Source organism: Paroedura picta, chromosome 16, assembly GCF_049243985.1.
Source record: "Paroedura picta isolate Pp20150507F chromosome 16, Ppicta_v3.0, whole genome shotgun sequence".
Taxonomy (NCBI): domain Eukaryota; kingdom Metazoa; phylum Chordata; class Lepidosauria; order Squamata; family Gekkonidae; genus Paroedura; species Paroedura picta.
Window position 1 is genome coordinate 4,438,660 of NC_135384.1, and position 20,300 is coordinate 4,458,959.

The 20,300-nt window shown below is 44.6% G+C and overlaps 5 protein-coding genes across 5 annotated transcripts; all 5 read right to left on the reverse strand.

Moving 5' to 3' along the window:
- Nucleotides 1–1,603: 1,603 nt before the first annotated feature.
- On the reverse strand, nucleotides 1,604–2,551 carry LOC143826603 (olfactory receptor 2D3-like). The gene has a single exon (XM_077315442.1). It carries the CDS (start codon nucleotides 2,546–2,548, stop codon nucleotides 1,604–1,606), a length of 945 nt encoding a protein of 314 aa, XP_077171557.1. The 5' UTR covers nucleotides 2,549–2,551.
- Nucleotides 2,552–4,193: 1,642 nt separating this feature from the next.
- On the reverse strand, nucleotides 4,194–8,106 carry LOC143826367 (olfactory receptor 2D2-like). The gene is made up of 3 exons (XM_077315145.1): nucleotides 7,470–8,106; nucleotides 6,097–6,231; nucleotides 4,194–5,400 (listed from the first exon to the last, which is right to left on the reverse strand). The coding sequence occupies exon 3, from the start codon at nucleotides 5,389–5,391 to the stop codon at nucleotides 4,447–4,449; it is 945 nt and encodes a 314-aa protein (XP_077171260.1). The 5' UTR covers nucleotides 5,392–5,400; nucleotides 6,097–6,231; nucleotides 7,470–8,106; the 3' UTR covers nucleotides 4,194–4,446.
- A 2,882-nt stretch (nucleotides 8,107–10,988) lies between these two features.
- Nucleotides 10,989–11,967, reverse strand: LOC143826604 (olfactory receptor 2D2-like). Its single transcript, XM_077315443.1, has one exon. It carries the CDS (start codon nucleotides 11,965–11,967, stop codon nucleotides 11,029–11,031), a length of 939 nt encoding a protein of 312 aa, XP_077171558.1. The 3' UTR covers nucleotides 10,989–11,028.
- Nucleotides 11,968–14,328: 2,361 nt separating this feature from the next.
- LOC143826605 (olfactory receptor 2G3-like) lies at nucleotides 14,329–15,270 on the reverse strand. Its single transcript, XM_077315444.1, has one exon. The coding sequence runs from the start codon at nucleotides 15,268–15,270 to the stop codon at nucleotides 14,329–14,331; it is 942 nt and encodes a 313-aa protein (XP_077171559.1).
- A 3,652-nt stretch (nucleotides 15,271–18,922) lies between these two features.
- LOC143826431 (putative olfactory receptor 2W6) lies at nucleotides 18,923–19,999 on the reverse strand. Its single transcript, XM_077315226.1, has one exon. The coding sequence runs from the start codon at nucleotides 19,997–19,999 to the stop codon at nucleotides 19,067–19,069; it is 933 nt and encodes a 310-aa protein (XP_077171341.1). The 3' UTR covers nucleotides 18,923–19,066.
- Between the last annotated feature and the right edge of the window lie 301 nt (nucleotides 20,000–20,300).

Consider the following 20,300-nt stretch of genomic DNA (forward strand, 5'->3'; position numbering starts at 1 on the left):
GAAAAGGAAGGGGAGCCCATAGAGCAAGCTGCAAATACATAGATCCTAGACCCAGAATATGCTGAGCAGAGAAGAAAAGGCAGATTTTTGACATATGTGGCGGGAGAAAGTGGCCAAAATAATTTCAATAAGTTTAGGAAGTGAGATGCATATGAAACCAGGAAAAGCGTTATTCCTGAACTGAAAGGAAAAGGTTATCTGTGGTCCTCCGAACAGCAGCAAGGGTGAATTTTGCCCATGTTGGGAAGAATAAGAAACCACCCAATTTGAATTCTTGGGGCAATAGAGTTCGAGAAACCTACACCTTGATTAAATTGACGTTATACCGGAAGAACCTCAATGGAGTATAGTACTACGGAGTCCATCCCCCAAAGTAGCCATTTTCTCGAGAGGAACTGATCTCTGGTTCTTGGAGAGGGGCCATAAAACCAGGGGATCCCCAGATCCCTATAAAACAGTCATGAAGAGACCAGTGGGTAGAAGATAGACTTTATAGGTAGCCTGTTATGACCCTGAGTTATGACTCATGAGGGTACCCTCATCCATGGTACAATATGAGCCTTGTACCAAACACCATTTCCTTGTTCCCTGCCTCAAACTTCCATGTTACTTCCTTGGAGGTATGGGTTCTTGAGGCCGAGGAGCAACAGTCTCACCAAATTCAAGTTCCACTGAACCCCCCCCCCCCAGGAGAGCTTCGCTCCTATTCTAAAAATCCATTAGATGGCATCTCCACTAACTCCTGGGATGTTTTGCTGTTTTTTGTAGGTCAAGTAGAGAATGTGAGAGTGCTCTTGGACCTGGCCTGGATGGATAAACATGCTGGTGCTGATGCTTGGATTGCCTTCTTATGATTACATGTAAGGCTGGCCCCTTATTTAGAATTTATCAGCCTAGCCATGCTGATCTACACTCCCATAAGTACCAGAATGGACTACTGTAGACTCCACAGGGCTGCCTTTGAAGGCATCTCAGAAGCTTCAGTTAGTACAATATGTGGCAGTGAGATTCCTGTCCGGGGTCAGCTGCCTGACACATTTATCAGGTATATAACTCTGTCAATTGCTCTTGTTACCTACTTGCTTCTGGGCCCAATATATGTTTCTGGACAGGGCCCTCATGCTAATCAATCAAATGCATCTCCTGATCTACTTGTCTGCACTAGCTATGTTCTTCAGACAGCTCTCTCCTATGGTGCTGTTGAAATTGCAACCAGCAAGTAATTTGGTAGAGTCAATCTTGGTTCTTATACAGTTGCTAAGCTGCTGAGATGTACTTATGTACATTAATCTAGACATTAATGGTTATAAGATAATGATTTCTTGCTTAACTGAAGTCTCATAATTAAAGATCTAATAATAAAACAATTCTTTCCCACTTAAATCCTCCACCCAGTAACCTTTCAATAATAAGATTCTCCACACCCACATCTGAAGTTCTCATTTGTTTATTTGTACTAAAACTTCCCCAGTCATTTCCAAATCCAACTTTCAAATTGTTCCAGGTAACTAGTAATTGGAAGCCGCTTTGAGATGCCTTAGGGTAGTGAAAACCAACTCCTCTTTTTCTTTTTCTTCTTCTTCTTCCAGGTAGCTGTATGCACTCAACTCTCTTGTCCAAGGTTTCGTCTCCACAGCACTTTGCTCACTGCTCCGTGGACATCCTTGTTCCGCAGGGTGTAAATGATGGGGTTGAGCAGAGGAGTAACCACAACGTAAAACACAGCAATCTGTTTGTCGCGACTGGAAGTGGTGCTCGACCGAGGAACCATGTACATTGAAATGACGGTGCCATAGAACACAGTAACCACCACGAGATGGGAAGCACACGTGGAGAAGGCTTTGCGCTGCCCGGAAGTTGAGCGCATTTTTAACACAGAAAACAGTATGAGTCCGTAGGAGGTCATTATGAGAGCAATGGGAATCATAAGACCCAGTCCTGCCATCACCGATATGATAGCCTGAGTGACACGGGTGTCATCGCATGCCAATTTCAACACCAAGGGCATGTCGCAGATAAAGTGGTCAACGTGGCTGGGACCACAGTATGAGTGGCTAAAGGTGCAGCACACATACGTCAGACTGAAAAGAAAAGCTGCCGCCCAGCATGAGCAAACAAGCCGCCATTGGCGGCCTTTGCTCATGATGATGGCGTACAGCAGAGGGTGGAAAATGGCCAGATAGCGGTCATAGGCCATGATGCCCAGGAGGAAGTTTTCAGCTGTGCCCATAAACAGTACCACAAATATCTGGGCCACACAGCTGCTGAAGGGCAGGATTCCTTTTCCATCCAAGAGGTGGGCCAGCATCTGCGGCTCTGTGCTGGTGGCGTAGCAGATCTCAGCACTGGAGAGGTGTGTGAGGAAGAAGTACATGGGAGTATGGAGGCGGGAGTCAGACTGTACCAGCAGGATGACCACTAGATTCCCCACGATGGTCAAGGAGTAGATCAGAAGAATGGCCATGAAGAGGAGCGTTTGTGTCTTGCGGTGTTTGGACAGTCCTTCCAAGGTGAACTGCGTGACAAAAGTGAAATTCTCGGCCCCCATCTTCTCATCCTGTCTGCAGAGAAAATGAAATTATAAGAAAGGATGATGTTCCCTGGGCATAGAGCATTTCTAAAACTAGCTAAGGTTTGCTACCAGGAAGATCTGTTCTACGCACCTCGACATTTGGTCATTTTAACAGGTGCAAGTTCAGGAGTGTGTAGGACAGCTCTTGTGAAAATTGGAGATATCAAACTCACTTGAGATGTTTCTAGGATGCTCCTCTACATGCTGTATCTAGCTTGCACAGAATGCTCAATATCCTTCTGAATATACTTGCTAAATGTCTGAGAAGACTTGCTCAATGGAGCTTTGAAAAGGCTGAGCTGAAATAATGAGGAGCTCTCGAAAAAGAAAGATATTGCTTTTCATACCATGAGTACAGCCAGATGACCGTCAATCACCTTTCCAATGGACAAGGCTTGAAAATATTAAAGAATTTCACTGGACGTCATCTCTTATATGGTGGCTAATTGCCTAATTCTTTGTGGTGAGTTCCTTCAGTATCCAAATGTATCTCAGATTTACCAGCCATAAAACAACAGGCTCAAAAGATTATTATAGCTTTGGATGCACATCCCCAAATAAATATATGGACCATATATGTTACTTGCTGCTAGTTTAATATTGCTGGGGATTGGCATCGCCATTTGGACGTAAAAATTCATGATACCCATTGCTTCTAAGAACACTTTTTAAAGGGACAGGAGCTTCTTTATACCAAGTCAAAGCAATGCTCAGTGCAGCCCAGAACTATCTCCAAATATGCTCCTATGCCCTCTTACCTGAGATTCACAGTAGCTAGACGTGGTGACCACTTGCTGACTTCTTTCTGCTTCAAGTGCGAAAGATTTAATATTTGGGCAAGCTAATAAAGACTAGGGATAGACTCCATGAAGACTACTCTGTCCCTTTGGGAGTTTCCTCCTGGAGCATTATTAATTGATGGTTGTTGTTGATTCTCTTGAGTCTCAGGTATTTCGTCTCACAATACAGAAAATACATTTCAACCTCCACAACTCTTGAAAGGAAGAAAACCATACAATGTAGCTTGCCAAACACTTTTTTTTTGGCAAGGTAGAAGAACAGAGGAAGAATATCTTAAATATTTTTATTGAACATCCATCTCATCCTGCATCCCAGAAGAAGTGATGGACCACCACATTCTGTGTTTGTTTTATTCAGAAGAAAATGCCACTGAGTTTGATGGTGCTTACTTGCATGGAAATGGGCAACATTGCAACCATAATCCGAAACAGCTCCATCAGAGTTCCATAACTCAACAAAATATGCATTGGGTGGGAAACAGAACATAAGAAGAGCTCTGCTGAATCAGACCTGTGGTCCATCTAGTCCAGCATCCTTTCTCACACAGTGGCCAACCAGTTCCTCTAGAGGGCCAACAACAGGGCAGAGAGGCTGAAGCCTTCAATAAAGCATAAGAAGACCCCTGCTGGATCAGACCAGTGGTCTATCTAGTACATCATCCTTTCTCACACAGTGGCCAATTTGAACAAGGTTTAAACTTATTGGGAAATGGCGATTCAGAAAGGGTTTGGCTGATTTCTGCCTGAATCAAGGCTGATTCAAATATTTTTCAGTTGACTGTAATGGAATCACACATTCCTAGTCATCACTTTTTCCCAGTTCTGTCCTTATTTCTTGTTATTTGTCATTCTCCCATGTGTCAGTGTAATTCTTATAATTTCAATTAATTGAATCCCAGTAATAGCCAATGAATAGATCACTGTGAGAGAGAATTCCATCCCTGAAAACTTCTGGATGAACATCTAAGCTTAGCCAAACCACGACCTTTCAGGTCCAAACCCAATACCCAAACCATGTCACACTTCATATCTGGCAGACCTTTGGACAGAACCATTTTAGGAAAGTGTCCAGACTCAACTTTTCTGCTTAACGCCTCGTCGTCGCAACACTTTGCCCACTGCCTTATGGACATCCTTGTTCCGCAGGGTGTAAATGATTGGGTTGAGCAAAGGGGCTACCACGACGTAAAAAACAGCAATTTGCTTGTCACGATTGGGAGATGCGCTCGACCGAGGAATCATGTACATAGAAATGACAGTTCCATAGAATACAGTAACCACCACGAGGTGGGAGGCACATGTAGAGAAGGCCTTACGCCGTCCAGCAGCAGACTTCATTTGCAACACAGAGTACAGTATGAGCCCATAAGATGTCAGAATGACAATAACAGGAACCACAAGGACCATGGCTGCCATTACAAAAACAATGGCCTCCGTGATGTGAGTGTCATCGCATGCCAGCTTTAACACCACTGGCATCTCACACATGAAATGATTGATGTGGTTGGGACCGCAGTAGGAGTGACGAAAGGTGCAGCACACATATATCACGCCAAAGAGGAGACCTATGGTCCAGCAAGTAGAGGCAAGGTGCAGTTGACGTAACTTACTCATGACGACTCCATATGTCAGGGGATGGAAGATGGCCAAGTACCGGTCATAGGCCATGATGCCTAACAGAAAGCATTCCACTGTACCCAAAGTCAATACAACAAATATCTGGACCACACAGCGGGTGTAGGAGATTATTCCATTCCCAGATAGGAGGTGAGCTAATATCTGGGGTTGCATGATGGCAACATAGCAGATTTCAAGTGTGGAGAGATTGGTAAGGAAGAAGTACATAGGTGTCTGGAGGCTGGAATCAGCCTGCACTAACAGAATGATGATCAGGTTTCCCATAAGAGTAAGGACATAGACTATGAGAATTGTTATAAAGAGTAGAATCTGGGTATTGCGATGGTTGGAGAGGCCATCCAAGATGAATTCTGTGACAGAGGTGAAGTTCCAAGTGCCCATCCTGTTCTCCTAATTGCAAAGGAAGGAAAACAATGAGACATTCTCTTCATATAGAAAAAGCCCTACACAAAGCAATGGGATGACTTTTCGCCCTTCATCCTAGCACTCCAGTGAGCAAGTTTATTAAAATATTTATATCCTAGTTTTCATTTTGGCTCAACTTTGTGATCAGTTTGACAGTTTAAAACACAAGAAATGGCTTGGTCTATTGAAGTGGTAAAAGCAACAACAAATTAATAGCCACCAGGTGCAGCACACCTATCAGAGACCGTTATTAGCCAATGCAGTAGATACTGGGGACACAAAGGGATAGTTATGTCAGATCCTTGCTTTTTCTAAAATGTGGACACAAATCATGATGACAGAATGAAAACATTCCTTTTGCTTGTAACATAGAGAGAGGAATTCATCTAAGTATTACAGGACAATTCTTAACAATGTCAATAACTTTGCAGGATGGTGAAACAAAACTAAGGAATGTCCTATTCAGAGATAGGGAACAAAATTATAATCCTCAGTGAGTAAATGGGTACTTTCTACACTGGCCTAGTGAATGGACACTTCACATAGTGCTTTATCTCTATTGCGGCTATTTTCCCAAAAGAAATGACAGTACATGGGAACAGATCAAATAGCTCTACTAAATCACCGATAAATGTAATTTGGCTCAATTGAGCTGTCTTTTCAATGAAGAGTCCAACACACCTGAAGTCAAGGGAAGTCTTCTCATGCATTGGAGAGGAAGGGAGTTCAAATGCAAAGCTAAGCTGCTGTCCTGAAGTAGTTGATAGGATGGGTATTGTCCAGTCATCCATTTCCAGTCCCTGAGACAGCAACATTCTTGGAGCAATTGGAAAAGGTATGGTGATAAATACAACATTTGGAGATAGATCTGGAGTACTGATAGAACATGTTTATGAACGTTTTTAAGGAATACAGTGAACAATCTGCCGGGAATGCAGACAGAGCAAGAATACAGTGATGAAGTGGTCAGGGGGATGAACTGAAAACAGATTATACTTTTTGAAATAGGGTTGGATCCAACCAGCTTTCACCCTGGTGCAAAAGGGAGGAGGGTTCCCCTTCAACCACCAAAAGGGCTATGCTTGGTTCAAGACACTCAAATGATCATAAGGCTGTAGAATGGGAGCATTAAAAAGGATCAGGATTAGGTGAGATTCTGTGAAATAATGGCTGGATCCCACCCATAAAGGTTAATGTCATGGATCATCTGCCATCATTTAAAAAAATGATTTAAAAAGTAAGCTGCACAGCATAAGTGAAGGTGGCCCCCACAAGGATCCATAAGTGAAGGTGGCCCCCACAAGGATCCATCCAAAATTTGGCACCAGCACTACAGATCTTGGCACAGGGATACATAGCATTTGGCAGGCATGACATAATATAGCATAAACAGTATTTCCCCAATAGTACATCCCACAGGCAAAAAGACTGGGGAAAGCCACATCAAGAGCACCTAAGACATTTGTGATTGTAGTTTGGAACTGGAAACCAGATATGTCACAGGCTGCATTCACTACTAGAGAAATACCTAAGAAGAAAGCCCAAGGAAGGGGGATGGTGGTACAAAATGCCATCATGTCACAGCCAGTTCATGTAGATGCTCCAAGACAAAAGGCAAATATGAAGGGACTAAACATGCAGAAAGGACACCAAAACTACTTATGGGGTACAACACAGAGACTGGGGAGGGAGAGCAAAGAAGACTACATTTGATGGGGGCTTGTCAGCACGGAGAGATATCAGGATGGCAAAAGTCACACAAAGGGATGTGCTTTCATTGGAAAGTGGCAGGCTGATCCTGCATTGATGAGGGCTGGACTAGATGGCCTGCATTGGCCCCTTCCCACTCTAGGATTCTAGGATTCTATTAAAAAATATGCTTAAGCATCATTGAAACCGGTGAAATTTCAAGACAGGAAATTCCTATAATGTTAGCCATTGGGGTGAGGAACAAGGGGAAAGAGATTGTCACCAGTCAAAAGCATCATCCAAAATGATTATAAAATCTTCCTCCATTGCAAATGATCTAGATTCTGAACTGCAGAGTACCTTACCTTCATGCTTATCCCAGGTGTACCTCAAAAAAGAAGTAAGAATCTTTCACGGCCAGCAGCTTTTCTCAGGGTATACAAAGGCTAGATGTGTGTTAACAAGCAAGAGGCTGAACAGTCATGAAGCACTCCTTCAAGGAGTATGCGACGCTGACTAAAATCTATATCCTTCGCATGTGGGGACTATAGAAGGAAAGTTTCTCCATCCTGTTTAGAGAATGCTTCAAGATCTTGGTTGCCTAAGGCTTATTGGCTAGTTTCCCCAATAGAAACAGAGAAAAAAATCCAGGATTCCCTAGCTACAAAACAGCATCCTCTGCAGATAATTACATCTTTGGACAGACTCGTACACCCAAGAATGATGGCTTTTCTCTATTCCACTTGGAGTTTTGAAGAAAATCGTGATGCCCGAAGTTCTCAAAGAGCTCATTTCCACCTGGGTGTGAAATTGCTTTGCTCAGACAGCAGCCCAGTGAAGCCCCCGATTAGATGTCCTCCCATGCCCTCTTGCCTAAAAACCTTTCCTTGCACTAAAAGATGGCCCCCAAACTCCCAGAAAAGGTGATCCTCCAGCCAAAGACTGCCAATGACCCATACAACCTGTGCCCCTGTTGGACCATTCTCATTCTTAAAAGGTGTGAAAGTATGTTGAATTGCTTCTCCTTAAGTGGGGAAGACTGGAAGATACAGTCATGTAATAAAGACTGTGGCTCTGCTCCTGAAGGATTTCTCTGATCCCGTGGTGGTTTTCACGTGGATCATTAATGTTTGTTAACTTTTCTATCAGCCTCTCGGGCCTGCAGCATCGAACCCTGGATTACGTGGAAAATATATCCCTACTTTTCGATAAACAAGAAGAAAGCCCTGTAGGGTCAGCTGCCCAAACTCTTGTGTCTGATGATTGAAGTCCCCCCTCCCTTTTCTTTTTTCTGCATTCTGTTTCGAAAATTAGAAGAAGAGAGGAAGTTCATCTTTAATGCTTATAAGATACATATTTTGTTTATCTCTGCTCTTTCCTTCGAGCAGCTGCTATGCAGTTCCAGTGCTTTGCATGTTTATTCAAATGCAGGTTTATTCTAATGCAACTTAGTTGTGAATTTCCTGCACTCTGAAGGGAGTTGGCCTAGATTACCCTGGAGGTCCCTTCCAACTCCGATTCTAAAACCCAGTGAATTGTGGTGAGCCCATTAGGTGGTAATCCTGCCATTCCTCGCTGATCTCTGATCCCACTCCCAACCAGGACTGTCCATGCTTACCTTCAAAGATCTAACAACATTGGGCTACAAATCACTATTTTTTTACAGGTCGAATACTGTCTAAAAATATGTATACATCCAATAGGCTTTCCTAAGCATGACACAAACTAACCCTAACTTGAAAATTTATCCCTATTTTTTTTACATCCAATTGGCTTTCCTAACCATGACACAAACTCTTCCCTTCACCTAACGCATCTGCTAAACCTAAAACGTACCCACCCTGAACCAAACTTAAGCTAACCCTAACATGAGAATTTACCCTCATACAAATCCCTATTTTTCTACATGTCCAATAATGTCCATTGGGCTGTCCTCAGCATGACACAAACTCTTCCCTTGGCCTAACGCTCCTGCTAAACCCAAGAACTCCCCAACCTTATGGAAGCTGACATCCCAGTGGACAAAACTTATGAACCTGTGTCTCAACTTTCCAGTCCATGATCCTTCCAACCCTTGGCACAGCTGCTGGAACCCCAATCCCACCTGCCAGGGCTTCCTCACCCATGCTCCCAGCTACACGTGTTGCCCTGTCATTGAGGGAAAATGATCCTGTGTTGCTGTCTCACTTATTTATTAGGTACAGCCCGTCGTTGGGGTGACCAATTCAAAAAATGTTGAGCAATTATCTTAGGATGCAAGAAATTCCTCATAATACCGCATTGATACACTGGTTTCAAAAAGACCATGCAGCCATATGGTTTGAAGATTGAATGTTAAGAGGGCTCTTTGAAGGGAGCACAGAATTGCCTTGAAAATGAAGAATATGTCCCCCAAAGCACTTTGCCTCAGGGAAGTGCACCTGGTTTCCACCAGAGTCAGGGTGTTTCCTGCCTTGCCAGTACAGATTCAGGCCCTGAGAGTGCAAACATTCCACAGGGCTTCCAAAACAGCCCTCTTCTGCCAGGCCTACAGTTGCGGCAAGGAGAGCTGAGCTACGACTATGGGCCTCCCTGCCGTACCCATATCATGTGCCTCCTCTCTCTGTCCCCTCCCCGTGCTCCTGCCCCTGTGACCGTTAGAATCATAGAATCATAGAGTTGGAAGGGGCCACACAGGCCATCTAGTCCAACCCCCTGCTCAACGCAGGATCAGCCCAAAGCATCCTAAAGCATCCAGGAAAAGTGTGTATCCAGCTTTTAAATGCTACAAGCTAAGTTTAGCTATTGCATGACCTTATACTCTGACAAGAGATTTCTTAATAAGTTGAAGTTGGTCCTTAAGTATAAAAACCGTCCCTTGAAAAAGCTGTAGGCGAAACGCGTCGGGACTTGTGTGAAATAAGAATAAAAGGATTACTGAAACTGAAGAGAGACAACTCTATATAAGTCCAATTTGGATAATTTTTATTGCCATGGGAGACGCCCTTCCTGGTCCAGCCCTCTTCTCCCCAGGCATAGGACCTCTGTCTTCGAATGACCCCTTCATTTTCATTTCATGTTGGACCATCCTGGTTGCTATTCCTGGAGATGTGGGGCTGGAGACTGGGGAGGGGAGGGGAGGGATAAGTAGGAGTGTGATGCCGGAGTTTACATTCCAAAGCATCCACTTTCTCCATGGGAATTGATCTATGTAGGGGGTGTCCAAACTGTGGCTCTTCAGATGTCTAACACACATTTTGATTCAAGCCCACCTCTTCACAGCACTCTGGCCACTGCATCATGATCGTCTCTGTTCCTCAGGGTATAAATGATAGGGATGAGGAAAGGGATGACCAGCACATAAAACAAGGAAGCCATTTTGTCCCAATCTGACACGCATTTTGAGAAAGTCAGTGATCAAGGGATCAGGTATATGGAAATTACAGTTCCGTAGAACACGGTCACAACTATGAGGTGGGCACTACAGGAGAAGAGGACTTTCCTTCATCCACTTGCTGACCGTATTTGTGGCACGGAGAACAGAATAAGCACACAGGAGGTCCGAACTACAGAAATGGGAATCAGGAGGACCAGCCTTGCCATTACAAGAACAACAGACGGAATGATGTGGGTGTCGTCACAGTCAAGTCTCAGCACTACTTGCGGCTCGCACATGAAGTGGTTGATGTGGTTGGGACCACAATAGGAGTGGTGAAAGATACATCCCACCTATATGGCACCAAAAAGGAAGTCCGTTGCTCAGCAGCTGGATGTGAGTTGCATCTGACGCCACTTGTCCAGGGTCTGGACAACATATGTGAACGATATAATAAGGAGACCATGGTCATTTCCATATTCGATCTCTGAATCCAACTAAATCACCCACTATCACATGTAATCCACAGCTATCCTATAACATTTCAGTTGTTTTAAAGGTAGAACCATTCATTTGGGTTCAAACCCACATCTATGCAGAGTTCTGCCCACCGCCTCATGAATGTCCTTGTTCCTCAGGGTGTAAATTATAGGGTTGAGGAAAGGAGTGACCACCACATAAAACAAGGCAATACTCTTGTCCCAGTCTGAGAAAGTCACTGACCGGGGAATCACGTACGTAAAAATGACACTCCCGTAGAATAAAAGAACTACTATGAGGTGGGAGGCACATGTGGAGAAGGCTTTCCGCAAGCCGGTGGAGGACTGCATTTGTAACACAGAGAACAGAATGACCCCGTAGGAGGTCAGAACAATCGTGATAGAAATCAAGATGCCTACCCCTGCGATTACCAAAAATACGCTCTGAGTGATGTGGGTATCATCACAGGCAAGTTTCAAGACTGCTGGCATCTCACAGATGAAGTGGTTGATGTGGTTTGCACTGCAGTAAGAGTGGCGAAAGGTGCATCCCACATATATGGCACCGTAAAGGAAGCCTAATGCCCAGCAACATGATGCAAGGTGCATTTGATGCCACTTGTCCATGGCAACGGGATACAGCAGAGGTTGGCAGATGGCCAGGTAACGGTCATAGGCCATGACAGCCAGCAGAAGGGTTTCAGCCACACCAAAAGACAAGTAACCAAACATCTGGACACCACAGTGGATGTAGGAGATGACTCCGCTCCCAGCCAGAAGGTGAGCCAGCATCTGGGGCTCTGTGCTGGTGACGTAGCAAATCTCTAGGCTGGACAGGTTCATGAGGAAGAAGTACATGGGCGTTTGGAGGCGAGAGTTGAACTGTATCAGCAGGATGACCACCAGGTTCCCCATGATGGTCAGGCAGTAGGTTACAAGGATCACTACAAAGAGGAGGAGCTGAGTCCTTCGTTGACCAGAGAGTCCCACCAAGATGAATTCGGTGATTGAGGTGAGGTTCACATCCATCGTGGCCTCCTGTCTGCGGAAATAAGGACAGCAGAGAGAGGAAATCCCATTTCTTGAGATTAGTTCGATTCTGTCCCCCCCAAAAAAACAAACCCAAATAGTTTTGTCCCTGCCACACTCAACTACACAGAAATGAAGCTCAACTATTATCCATGGTTTCCGTCAGCCCTGTTGCTCCCAGAGTACCCAATCCTTGCTAAACCAAATGGCTATCTTTGGGCACGCATGGCAATATTAGAAACCAAAGATGGGAAAGACAGAGAAATGGTCTTAACTGTTACCCCTAAATATTTTTGGTCCGTTTTATGCTAGTGGTCTGACATGGATGGACCTATTTGGCTCCACCTCATCAGATCTGAGAATCTAAACTGGGTCAGCTGTGGTTAGTACATTGGTGGGCAACCACAAAGAAAGCTTACGGATGCTACGCAGAAGCATCTCTTGGCTTGAAAACCCTACAGGGTCACCACAAGACAGCTGTGACTTGAAGGCATCTCCTCATGAATTGGTGCTAACGGACCCAGGTCTAGATGTCCTATGGCCAGCCAACACAGCTGCTTTCTGAAACTGTTTTAACTGATGTTTACGTTATCCACATCAAACACGATCATTGCATAACCATAAACCACTTTGAAAACCACTCCAAGTCAAGCATTCATATATTTTCACACCAATACTTGGAGGGTGGCTGCCTTGTCCCCTCCCCCCCCCATCCCTTACCAACCAGTTGCCCACCGATCGATATAATCTTACCAATGTGTTCTTCCCAGGTGATCCTTGATAGCCGACAAAGATTTTCTTATCAATAGTTTAAGGAATATGCTACAGATGATGGTTGAGATTAAGAGAGCTTTTTGTGGTAAAGTTCAGGAGGAAACTCACTTGACTGTCAATGACTTGCAAACTCATGAGGCACAAACCTAAGTGTTAGCCAAATTCCAGGTCAGATTCCTCAGTTTTGAATGAGAGCAGAATACAAACTAGATGTCTTCCTCACTTCCTACTTCTTGGAGATGCCACAGACCGAATGTGGGATCTTCTTAAAGCAAAGCTAATAACTACCTCTCTAGCAGTGTCTTCTTGCTTGAAACTTTGATTGACAGCAACTTCCTTGTAATCTAAATGAATGACCTTTCTGCTGCCACACATGCCCTGTGGCCTTTTTGAGATACATCCACCACATTGTCAGGGAAGTCTAATTTATACACAACTTTGTTGCCCGTATCTGCTAGGGATATTTAAAGCATTCTGGGGTGAGGACAAACATAGCTCACCTACTTGCTAAATCCTCTCAGGATTAGAAGACTGACAGCATAGTGAGCCTTTCTCTCACCACCGGAACACACAAGTCTGAAGATTCAGAAAGATAATAAAGGCTTCAGCTGTATCCCACAGGGACTGCGGTGTTCTCTTAGGGCCTGTTAATATTGTGTTGTTTATTTCCACCATTTCTTTGCATCTGAAGCACTTAATGGAATAAAAACAAGAAAGGGTGGACGCTGTTAACGTCCAACCAATTTAACAGCAGCCTAAACCCAGTTATTCCTATAGGGTTAGTCTGGGGGGAGAGGGTGGGCTCTGCATGGGATTGTGATGAAAATTGCATGATATGGCCTTTCAGGTTACATAACGACTTGCTTCTTCTTGGGCCATGAAATGCATAGGAATGAATTTTTGATCCAATGGTCATGGAACGAGACACTACCATGGAGAAATCCCATTGCATGATTTTCTTGATGAGGAGGGAGCTGAGCTCTGAGCATCATCAGAAATAACAGGTCAAAACACCTTCAAGCCCTCCTGGCAGTGTATGATATCCCAGGTGGTAATTTAGAATCTCTGATCACTGGGATTGCTATCTGTGAATGAGTTTATTGCTGTGACACTGTGTATGATAATCTGACTGTATAACGAGCCAAGTTACCTGGGCCATTGGCTCCTGAAATACCCCAGCTATGGGTTTGAGATGTGCTTGCTCATGGCAAGTTAAATGCTACTGAGGAATCACTTAGTACGATTGTATTTGTGAGGAGGGATCGTATGGGAATCAGATCCCCAATTCAGATGTGCAACTGGAGGAGAAAAGCTTTGGTATTCTTCAGGTTCAGTTTCTGGGATGGGCATACACACTAGTCAATGATTTCCTGGTCTTCTGGGACCATTTCAAGTTTCAATACAATTTCAGTTTATCTGTTATGGTCTTAGACCAGCAGAAGAAACAAAAAAGTGAAAGAAACAAACTCTATATAAAGGAAACCATGGTCAATAAGAATGGCCATCTCATCCAAAGCTTCCACTTTCTCCATGGGAATTCATCTGTGTAGGGGGTGTCCAAACTGTACCTCTTCAGATGCCTAATACTCATTTCGGTTCAAGCCCACCTCTTCGAAGCACTCTGGCCACTGCCTCATGAACGTCCTTGTTTCTCAGGGTGTAAATGATAGGGTTGAGGAAAGGGGTGACCACCACGTAAAACAAGGCAACCATTTTGTCCCGGTCTGAGAAAGTCATTGATCGGGGAATCAGGTACATCGAAATGACAGTTCCATAGAAGACGGTCACGACCGTGAGGTGGGCACTGCAGGTGGACAGGGCTTTCCGCCACCCACTTGCTGACTGGATTTGAATTACGGAGAACAGAATAACTACATAGGAGGTCAGAACGACAGAAATGGGAATCAGGAGGACCAGCCCTGCCATTACAAAAACAACAGCCTGAGTGATGTGGGTGTCGTCACAGGCAAGTTGTAGCACTACCGGCAGCTCGCACATGAAGTGGTTGATGCGGTTGGGACCACAATAGGAGTGGCGAAAGGTGCATCCCACATATATGGCACCGAAAAGGAAGCCCGTTGCCCAGCAACCGGATGCAAGTTGCATCTGGCGCCACTTGTCCATAGCAACAGGGTACTGCAGAGGCTGGCAAATGGCCAGGTAGCGGTCATAGGCCATGACCCCCAACAGAAAGCATTCAGCAGCACCCAAAGACAAGGCAACAAATATTTGGCCCACGCAACGTGAGTAGGAGATGACTCCGTTCCCGGCCAGGAGGTGAGCCAGCATCTGTGGCTCCGTGCTGGTGACATAGCAGATCTCTATGCAGGAGAGATGCATCAGGAAGAAGTACATGGGCGTTTGGAGGTGGGAGTCGAACCATGCCAGTAGAATGACCACCAGGTTCCCCATAACTGTAAAGGAGTAGGTTAGAAGGATCGTGACAAAGAGGAGGAGCTGAGTCCTTCGTTGAGCAGAGAGTCCCACCAAGATGAATTCAGTGATTGAGGTGAGGTTCTCACCCTCCATCGTGGCCTCCTGCCTGTGGAGATAAGGGCAACAGAGAGAGGGACTGGCATTTCTTGCGATTAGGTCAATACTTTTTAATATAGAAAAAGACATAGTTTTGTCCCTGCCAAATTCAAGGAAGCACCAATGAAGCTCAACAGATTCCGAATGTAATATCAGTCCCCAAAGTAGGTATACTCTTCACGGTACAGACAGGCAGTGTGGTGTAGTAGTTTGACTGTTGGGCTGAGACCTTTGAGACCCAAGTTCAAGACTTCACTCTGCTATGGAAAATTGCTGGGTGAATTTGTTTTAGTCACATCCACTCAGCCTAAGTTACCTTAAATGGAGGAGAGGAGCAGAATGAAGTTCCCCTTTGGGTTTGATTCCCGACCCTTCCACATGCAACCATCTGGGTGACCTTGGGCCAGGCATAGTTGACTCAGAGCTGTTCTCCCATAGTAGTTCTCTCAGAGGTCTCGCATCCCCACCTCCCTCGCAGGGTGTCTATTGTGGGGAGAGGAAGGGAAGGTGAATGTAAGCCGCTTTGAGACTCGTTTGGGCAGGGAAAAGCAGGGTATAAAGCCCAACTGTTGTTCTTCTACTACTGCAGGCTAAAAAAAAACTGCCTTAACCAACATTTATTTACTTCACCTGTAACGGTGTCATCAGATTCACACAATCCGTTTGCTTCAAACAGCTCATCAAATCAAGCATTCACACTGATATCAGGGTGTGAGTTATCCCAGCATTCCACAGGAATCACGTCCCCATCTACTGAGCATAATCTTACCTTTGTGCTTTCCCCAGCTGTCCCTTGGTATCCATTACTGAGATTTTGAGTAATATACTACAGCAGCCAGATGGGGTTAAGAATGTTTCTTGAAGCAAGGTGTTTAAAGGTTCTGAGGAAACTCACTAGATCTCAGTGACTTCTGGACACAGGGGAGTAAACATAAGAATTCGCTCTGTTCTGAATCAGATTTGTCTCATTTTTCCGCATTTTGTGAACTTGAACTAGAGGTCTCTTCCACTGCCTACTTCTTGAGATCCCTCAACTAGCAGTGCTGTAGACTGAATAAGGGATCTTGTTAGCAGGTTTTAATAACCTGGATAACTTCTGCATACAAACACCCCCAGATAGGTAGAAAGTGTATGTCTCAAGGATTCCACAGAATGCCGTTTCATTTATCGCTGCTGGAGATCAGAGTCTCAGGACAGAAGGACAAAAATCATAGAGACCATAATTTGCTTGGGAGACCCTGGTGGCTAGGATTGAGAAAGCTAGGGACCAAAGCCTAACCCTACTACCGGCTAATATGGCCACCCTCGGAAATGTTGGTTGAGCAAGAAGCTGATTGAGGCTGAGCCCGGCAAGAACTTTCCAGTTCAGCTGGCAGTGGCTTCCCGGTATCTGCACGCAAATCCCTTTCCCAGTTCAAAAAATTCTCAGGGACCCTTGAGGTGCATGTAAAGTACGTATCTGGAATTCTAGTTTGTATGCTACTTTGGTAGATGTTTCTGCAAGAAATGCTGAAATCCTTCTCAGAGGAGGGTCAACGCACCCCGGCTGATCCTGCTTGCTAAGGACTCCCAGGCTAAGAAAATGGACAGCATGGTTGGGGCTTGCTCGTCCTCTGATTGCAAAGGTGTGGAGATTGAGGAAGGCAATAAATGCTGCAGCTCCCTTCTGAGAGGACTGTCCTGATCCCTGGGGGGGTTTATGACGAATACTCGGATCATTGTTTCCTCAGTGGGTTATTTTTTGCATCTGAAGCACTTAATGGAAGAAAAACAAGAAAGGAAGGACAAGGCAAGGTTACAGCAATCAAAAGCCATTTCTTTCGACGGGCTCGCTCTGGGGCATGGGTTTCTTGGCTCTGAAATACCCAGCAATGGGAATCAGATCCCTAATCCAGCTGTGCAGCTGGGGGAAAAACAGTATTTTGCAGATTCAAATGCTGGGAAGGGTATAAATACTAGTCAATAATATCCTGGTCCTCTGGGACCATTTTGCTTTTAAATTTCATTTCAGTTTATTTGATACAGTGTTAGGTGTGAGTGTTGGTCTGAAGTAGCACAATAAAATCAGAGTCCAGTAGAATCTTTAAGACCAACAAAGAATCATAGAATCATAGAATAATAGAGTTGGAAGGGACCTCATGGGCCATCTAGTCCAACCCCCTGCACTATGCAGGACACTCAAAACCCTATCGCTTAAAGATTTATTTAAGGCATGAGCTTTCGAGTGCAAGCCCTCTTCCTCAGACTATGAACTTCCATCATGACAGTGAGAATATATAACAAAAATTAATTGTGCTAAATTAGTAAACTGTGTCACACATCCAAATACAGCCATAGGATAATTCTTTGCCAAAACTGATTGGCTGTTTTAGCAAAGAATTATCCTATTTGTATTTGGATGTGTGACATAGTTGGCTGTATTTGGATGTGTGACATAGTTTACTAATTTAGCACAATTAATTTTTGCTATATATTCCCACTGTCATGAAGGGAGTTCATAGTCTGAGGAAGAGTGCTTGCACTCGAAAGCTCACACCTTAAATAAATCTTTGTTGGTTCTAAAGGTTCCCTTGGACTCTGATTTTATTGTTCAGCAGGGAAGAGTTGGACATTGTTCTTCCACAATACGCAGAGGATTGGACCAAAGGCGGAGTGACCAAGAGATGGTGTAGCCAAATGGCTCTTCTGATTTCTCCATTTTATCTGTGGATGGTCTCAAGTTTCACTCACCTACAGAAACAACACTTTCCCTATTACTGGAGTGATAAATTCCAATTCTGCTTCCATACAGACAAGAAGAGAACTAATTTGAAGAATTTTATTCCTACATTTATGTCTCCTCTCCCATAGTCCGTACAAGTAAAAAGCCTTATGCTTTTGCATTTACAACTCCATCTGGCTACAATGGCCTTTGAAGGGCCTAACTTTGCTTAGGAGGGCACTTTGGATTTCCTTTGGCATTGTGGCAAAGCTGGAAGGGAAGGCTAAGTTGAGAAATGGTGACTTGTTCAAAATCGCCGAGCTAATATGAAGCCTGCAGGAGGATCTGGATCCCTAACTCATATTTGTCTATTGACTCCAAATCATGTGTGACAATCCAGGAAAATGTTAACTTTCTCTCATGTCATAACTTTATCCCATTGATGTCATGTTCTGTGGAAACCCTCCCAACAAGGCAAACTCAGACTCTTGGTTAGAAACTCAGTAGTTTATTGAGGGGACTACAAACGTAGGATGCTTTGTTGTGAAAACTAAAGACATACAAAAGTTTGGAACAGATATAGAGCCAGAACTGTGGCATTTGCTCTTAAAGCCTATTATCTTACAAGATGCACCACCTTATTCTTCTGTTTGATAAATTCTTCTGTTTGATAAAAATCCATACATTTCTAATAGGGTTGCATTGTTTGCTCTGGCTGCCAGACAGATATGGTCTAAGGTGAGGGGCAATGGCTGTTTCTGGTTATCTGTGATATTCCTTTGTATTAGGCCAGTGTTTGTGTGATTATATTGCTTTTATTGCTTATGGTTGTCTTTTGCACTTCGTAATGGCCTATGGCTATACAATAAACTTGTTGCTGTTGTATTCACACCCCTCTCATTTCCTCAAATCTAAGATATGACCCCCAAAAACGTAATATTGAAATGGACCATGATGTTGTTTAAGCTGTTGGAGGGAGCCCTTGTCAACATCTAAGGTGACCCGAAATTTAAGAGTCAGCATCATAAACAAACTTTCAAGAACCTTATTTGCACTGGCAAGTGGTGACTAATGTCAACCATCACCTGATCTTCACAAGCCCTGTCTTCGTAGCACCTTGGCCATCGCCTCATGGACATCCTTATTCCGCAGAGTGTAGATAAGAGGATTCAAGAGAGGGGTGACCACGAGGTAAAACATCGCAATCTGTTTGTCATTATCTGCAGATCTCCACGAATGGGGGATAATATAGTTAAGGGTGATGGTGCCATAGAACATAACGACGGCCAGTAAATGGGACCCACATGTGGAGAAGACCTTGCGAAGCCCGGTGGCGGACCGTAGCTTCAACACGGAACACAGAATGAGACCATAGGAGGTAAAGATGGCCGAAAAGGGTCCCAAAATGACAACGGCGGCAAACATAACAATGACAGATTCTGTGACGCGGGTGTCGTCGCACGCGAGCTTCAAAACAGCCGGTATCTCACAGACAAAGTGGTTGACGCAGCAAGGGTCACAGAAGGAGTGCTGGAAAGTTATGCCCACGCATATTGCGGCAATGATGAAGCCAGCTAGCCAGCAAGCAGAGGCAAGCTGGACTTGGCGCCGTTTCCCCATGGCTGTGGCATACACTAAGGGGCGGCAGATGGCTAAGTATCGATCGTAAGCCATGACGGCCAGCAGAAACGCTTCAACGGAACCCAGGGACAGAGACATGTACATCTGTATTGCACAGTGGATTAAGGACAATTCCGCACGACCGATTAGGAGGTGAGTCAACATCTGGGGAACGTTGGTGGTGACAAAGGAGATCTCCACCCCTGAAAGGTGCGAGAGGAAAAGATACATGGGCGTGTGGAGGCGAGAGTCCAATTGGATCAGCACTATGACCCCTAGGTTCCCAACGAGGATGAAAATGTACATGAGGAGAATGATCAGAAAGAGGAGAATCTGCGTGTTGCGGTCACTGGAGAGGCCCACCAAGATGAATTCTGTGGTCAAGGTGAGGTTTCTCGCCCCCATTCAAAGCTTCTTCCTGCAGCATAAGGGAAACCTGTGCACTGAGACTGTGGGAAAATATCTTTTTAGTTCAGGATATGGGGTTGACAAAGACCCACGTTTCATTTACAGGGTTCTCCTTGCTTCCAGCAGAAAACCAGCTTCTAAGCATCACCCACCCACCGACATTCAAGACTGAAAATGCTCATGACCACCCTGAATGAAGACAATGAAAGAATAATAGAACCATAGAATAATAGAGTTGGGACCTCCTGGGTCATCTAGTCCAACCCCCTGCACTATGCAGGACACTCACAACCCTATC

Coding starts and splice junctions, on each gene's coding strand:
- LOC143826603 (XM_077315442.1), bottom strand. CDS start 2,548: ATGGGGGCCGAGAATTTCACTTTTGTCACGCAGTTCACCTTGGAAGGA.
- LOC143826367 (XM_077315145.1), bottom strand. CDS start 5,391: ATGGGCACTTGGAACTTCACCTCTGTCACAGAATTCATCTTGGATGGC.
- LOC143826604 (XM_077315443.1), bottom strand. CDS start 11,967: ATGGATGTGAACCTCACCTCAATCACCGAATTCATCTTGGTGGGACTC.
- LOC143826605 (XM_077315444.1), bottom strand. CDS start 15,270: ATGGAGGGTGAGAACCTCACCTCAATCACTGAATTCATCTTGGTGGGA.
- LOC143826431 (XM_077315226.1), bottom strand. CDS start 19,999: ATGGGGGCGAGAAACCTCACCTTGACCACAGAATTCATCTTGGTGGGC.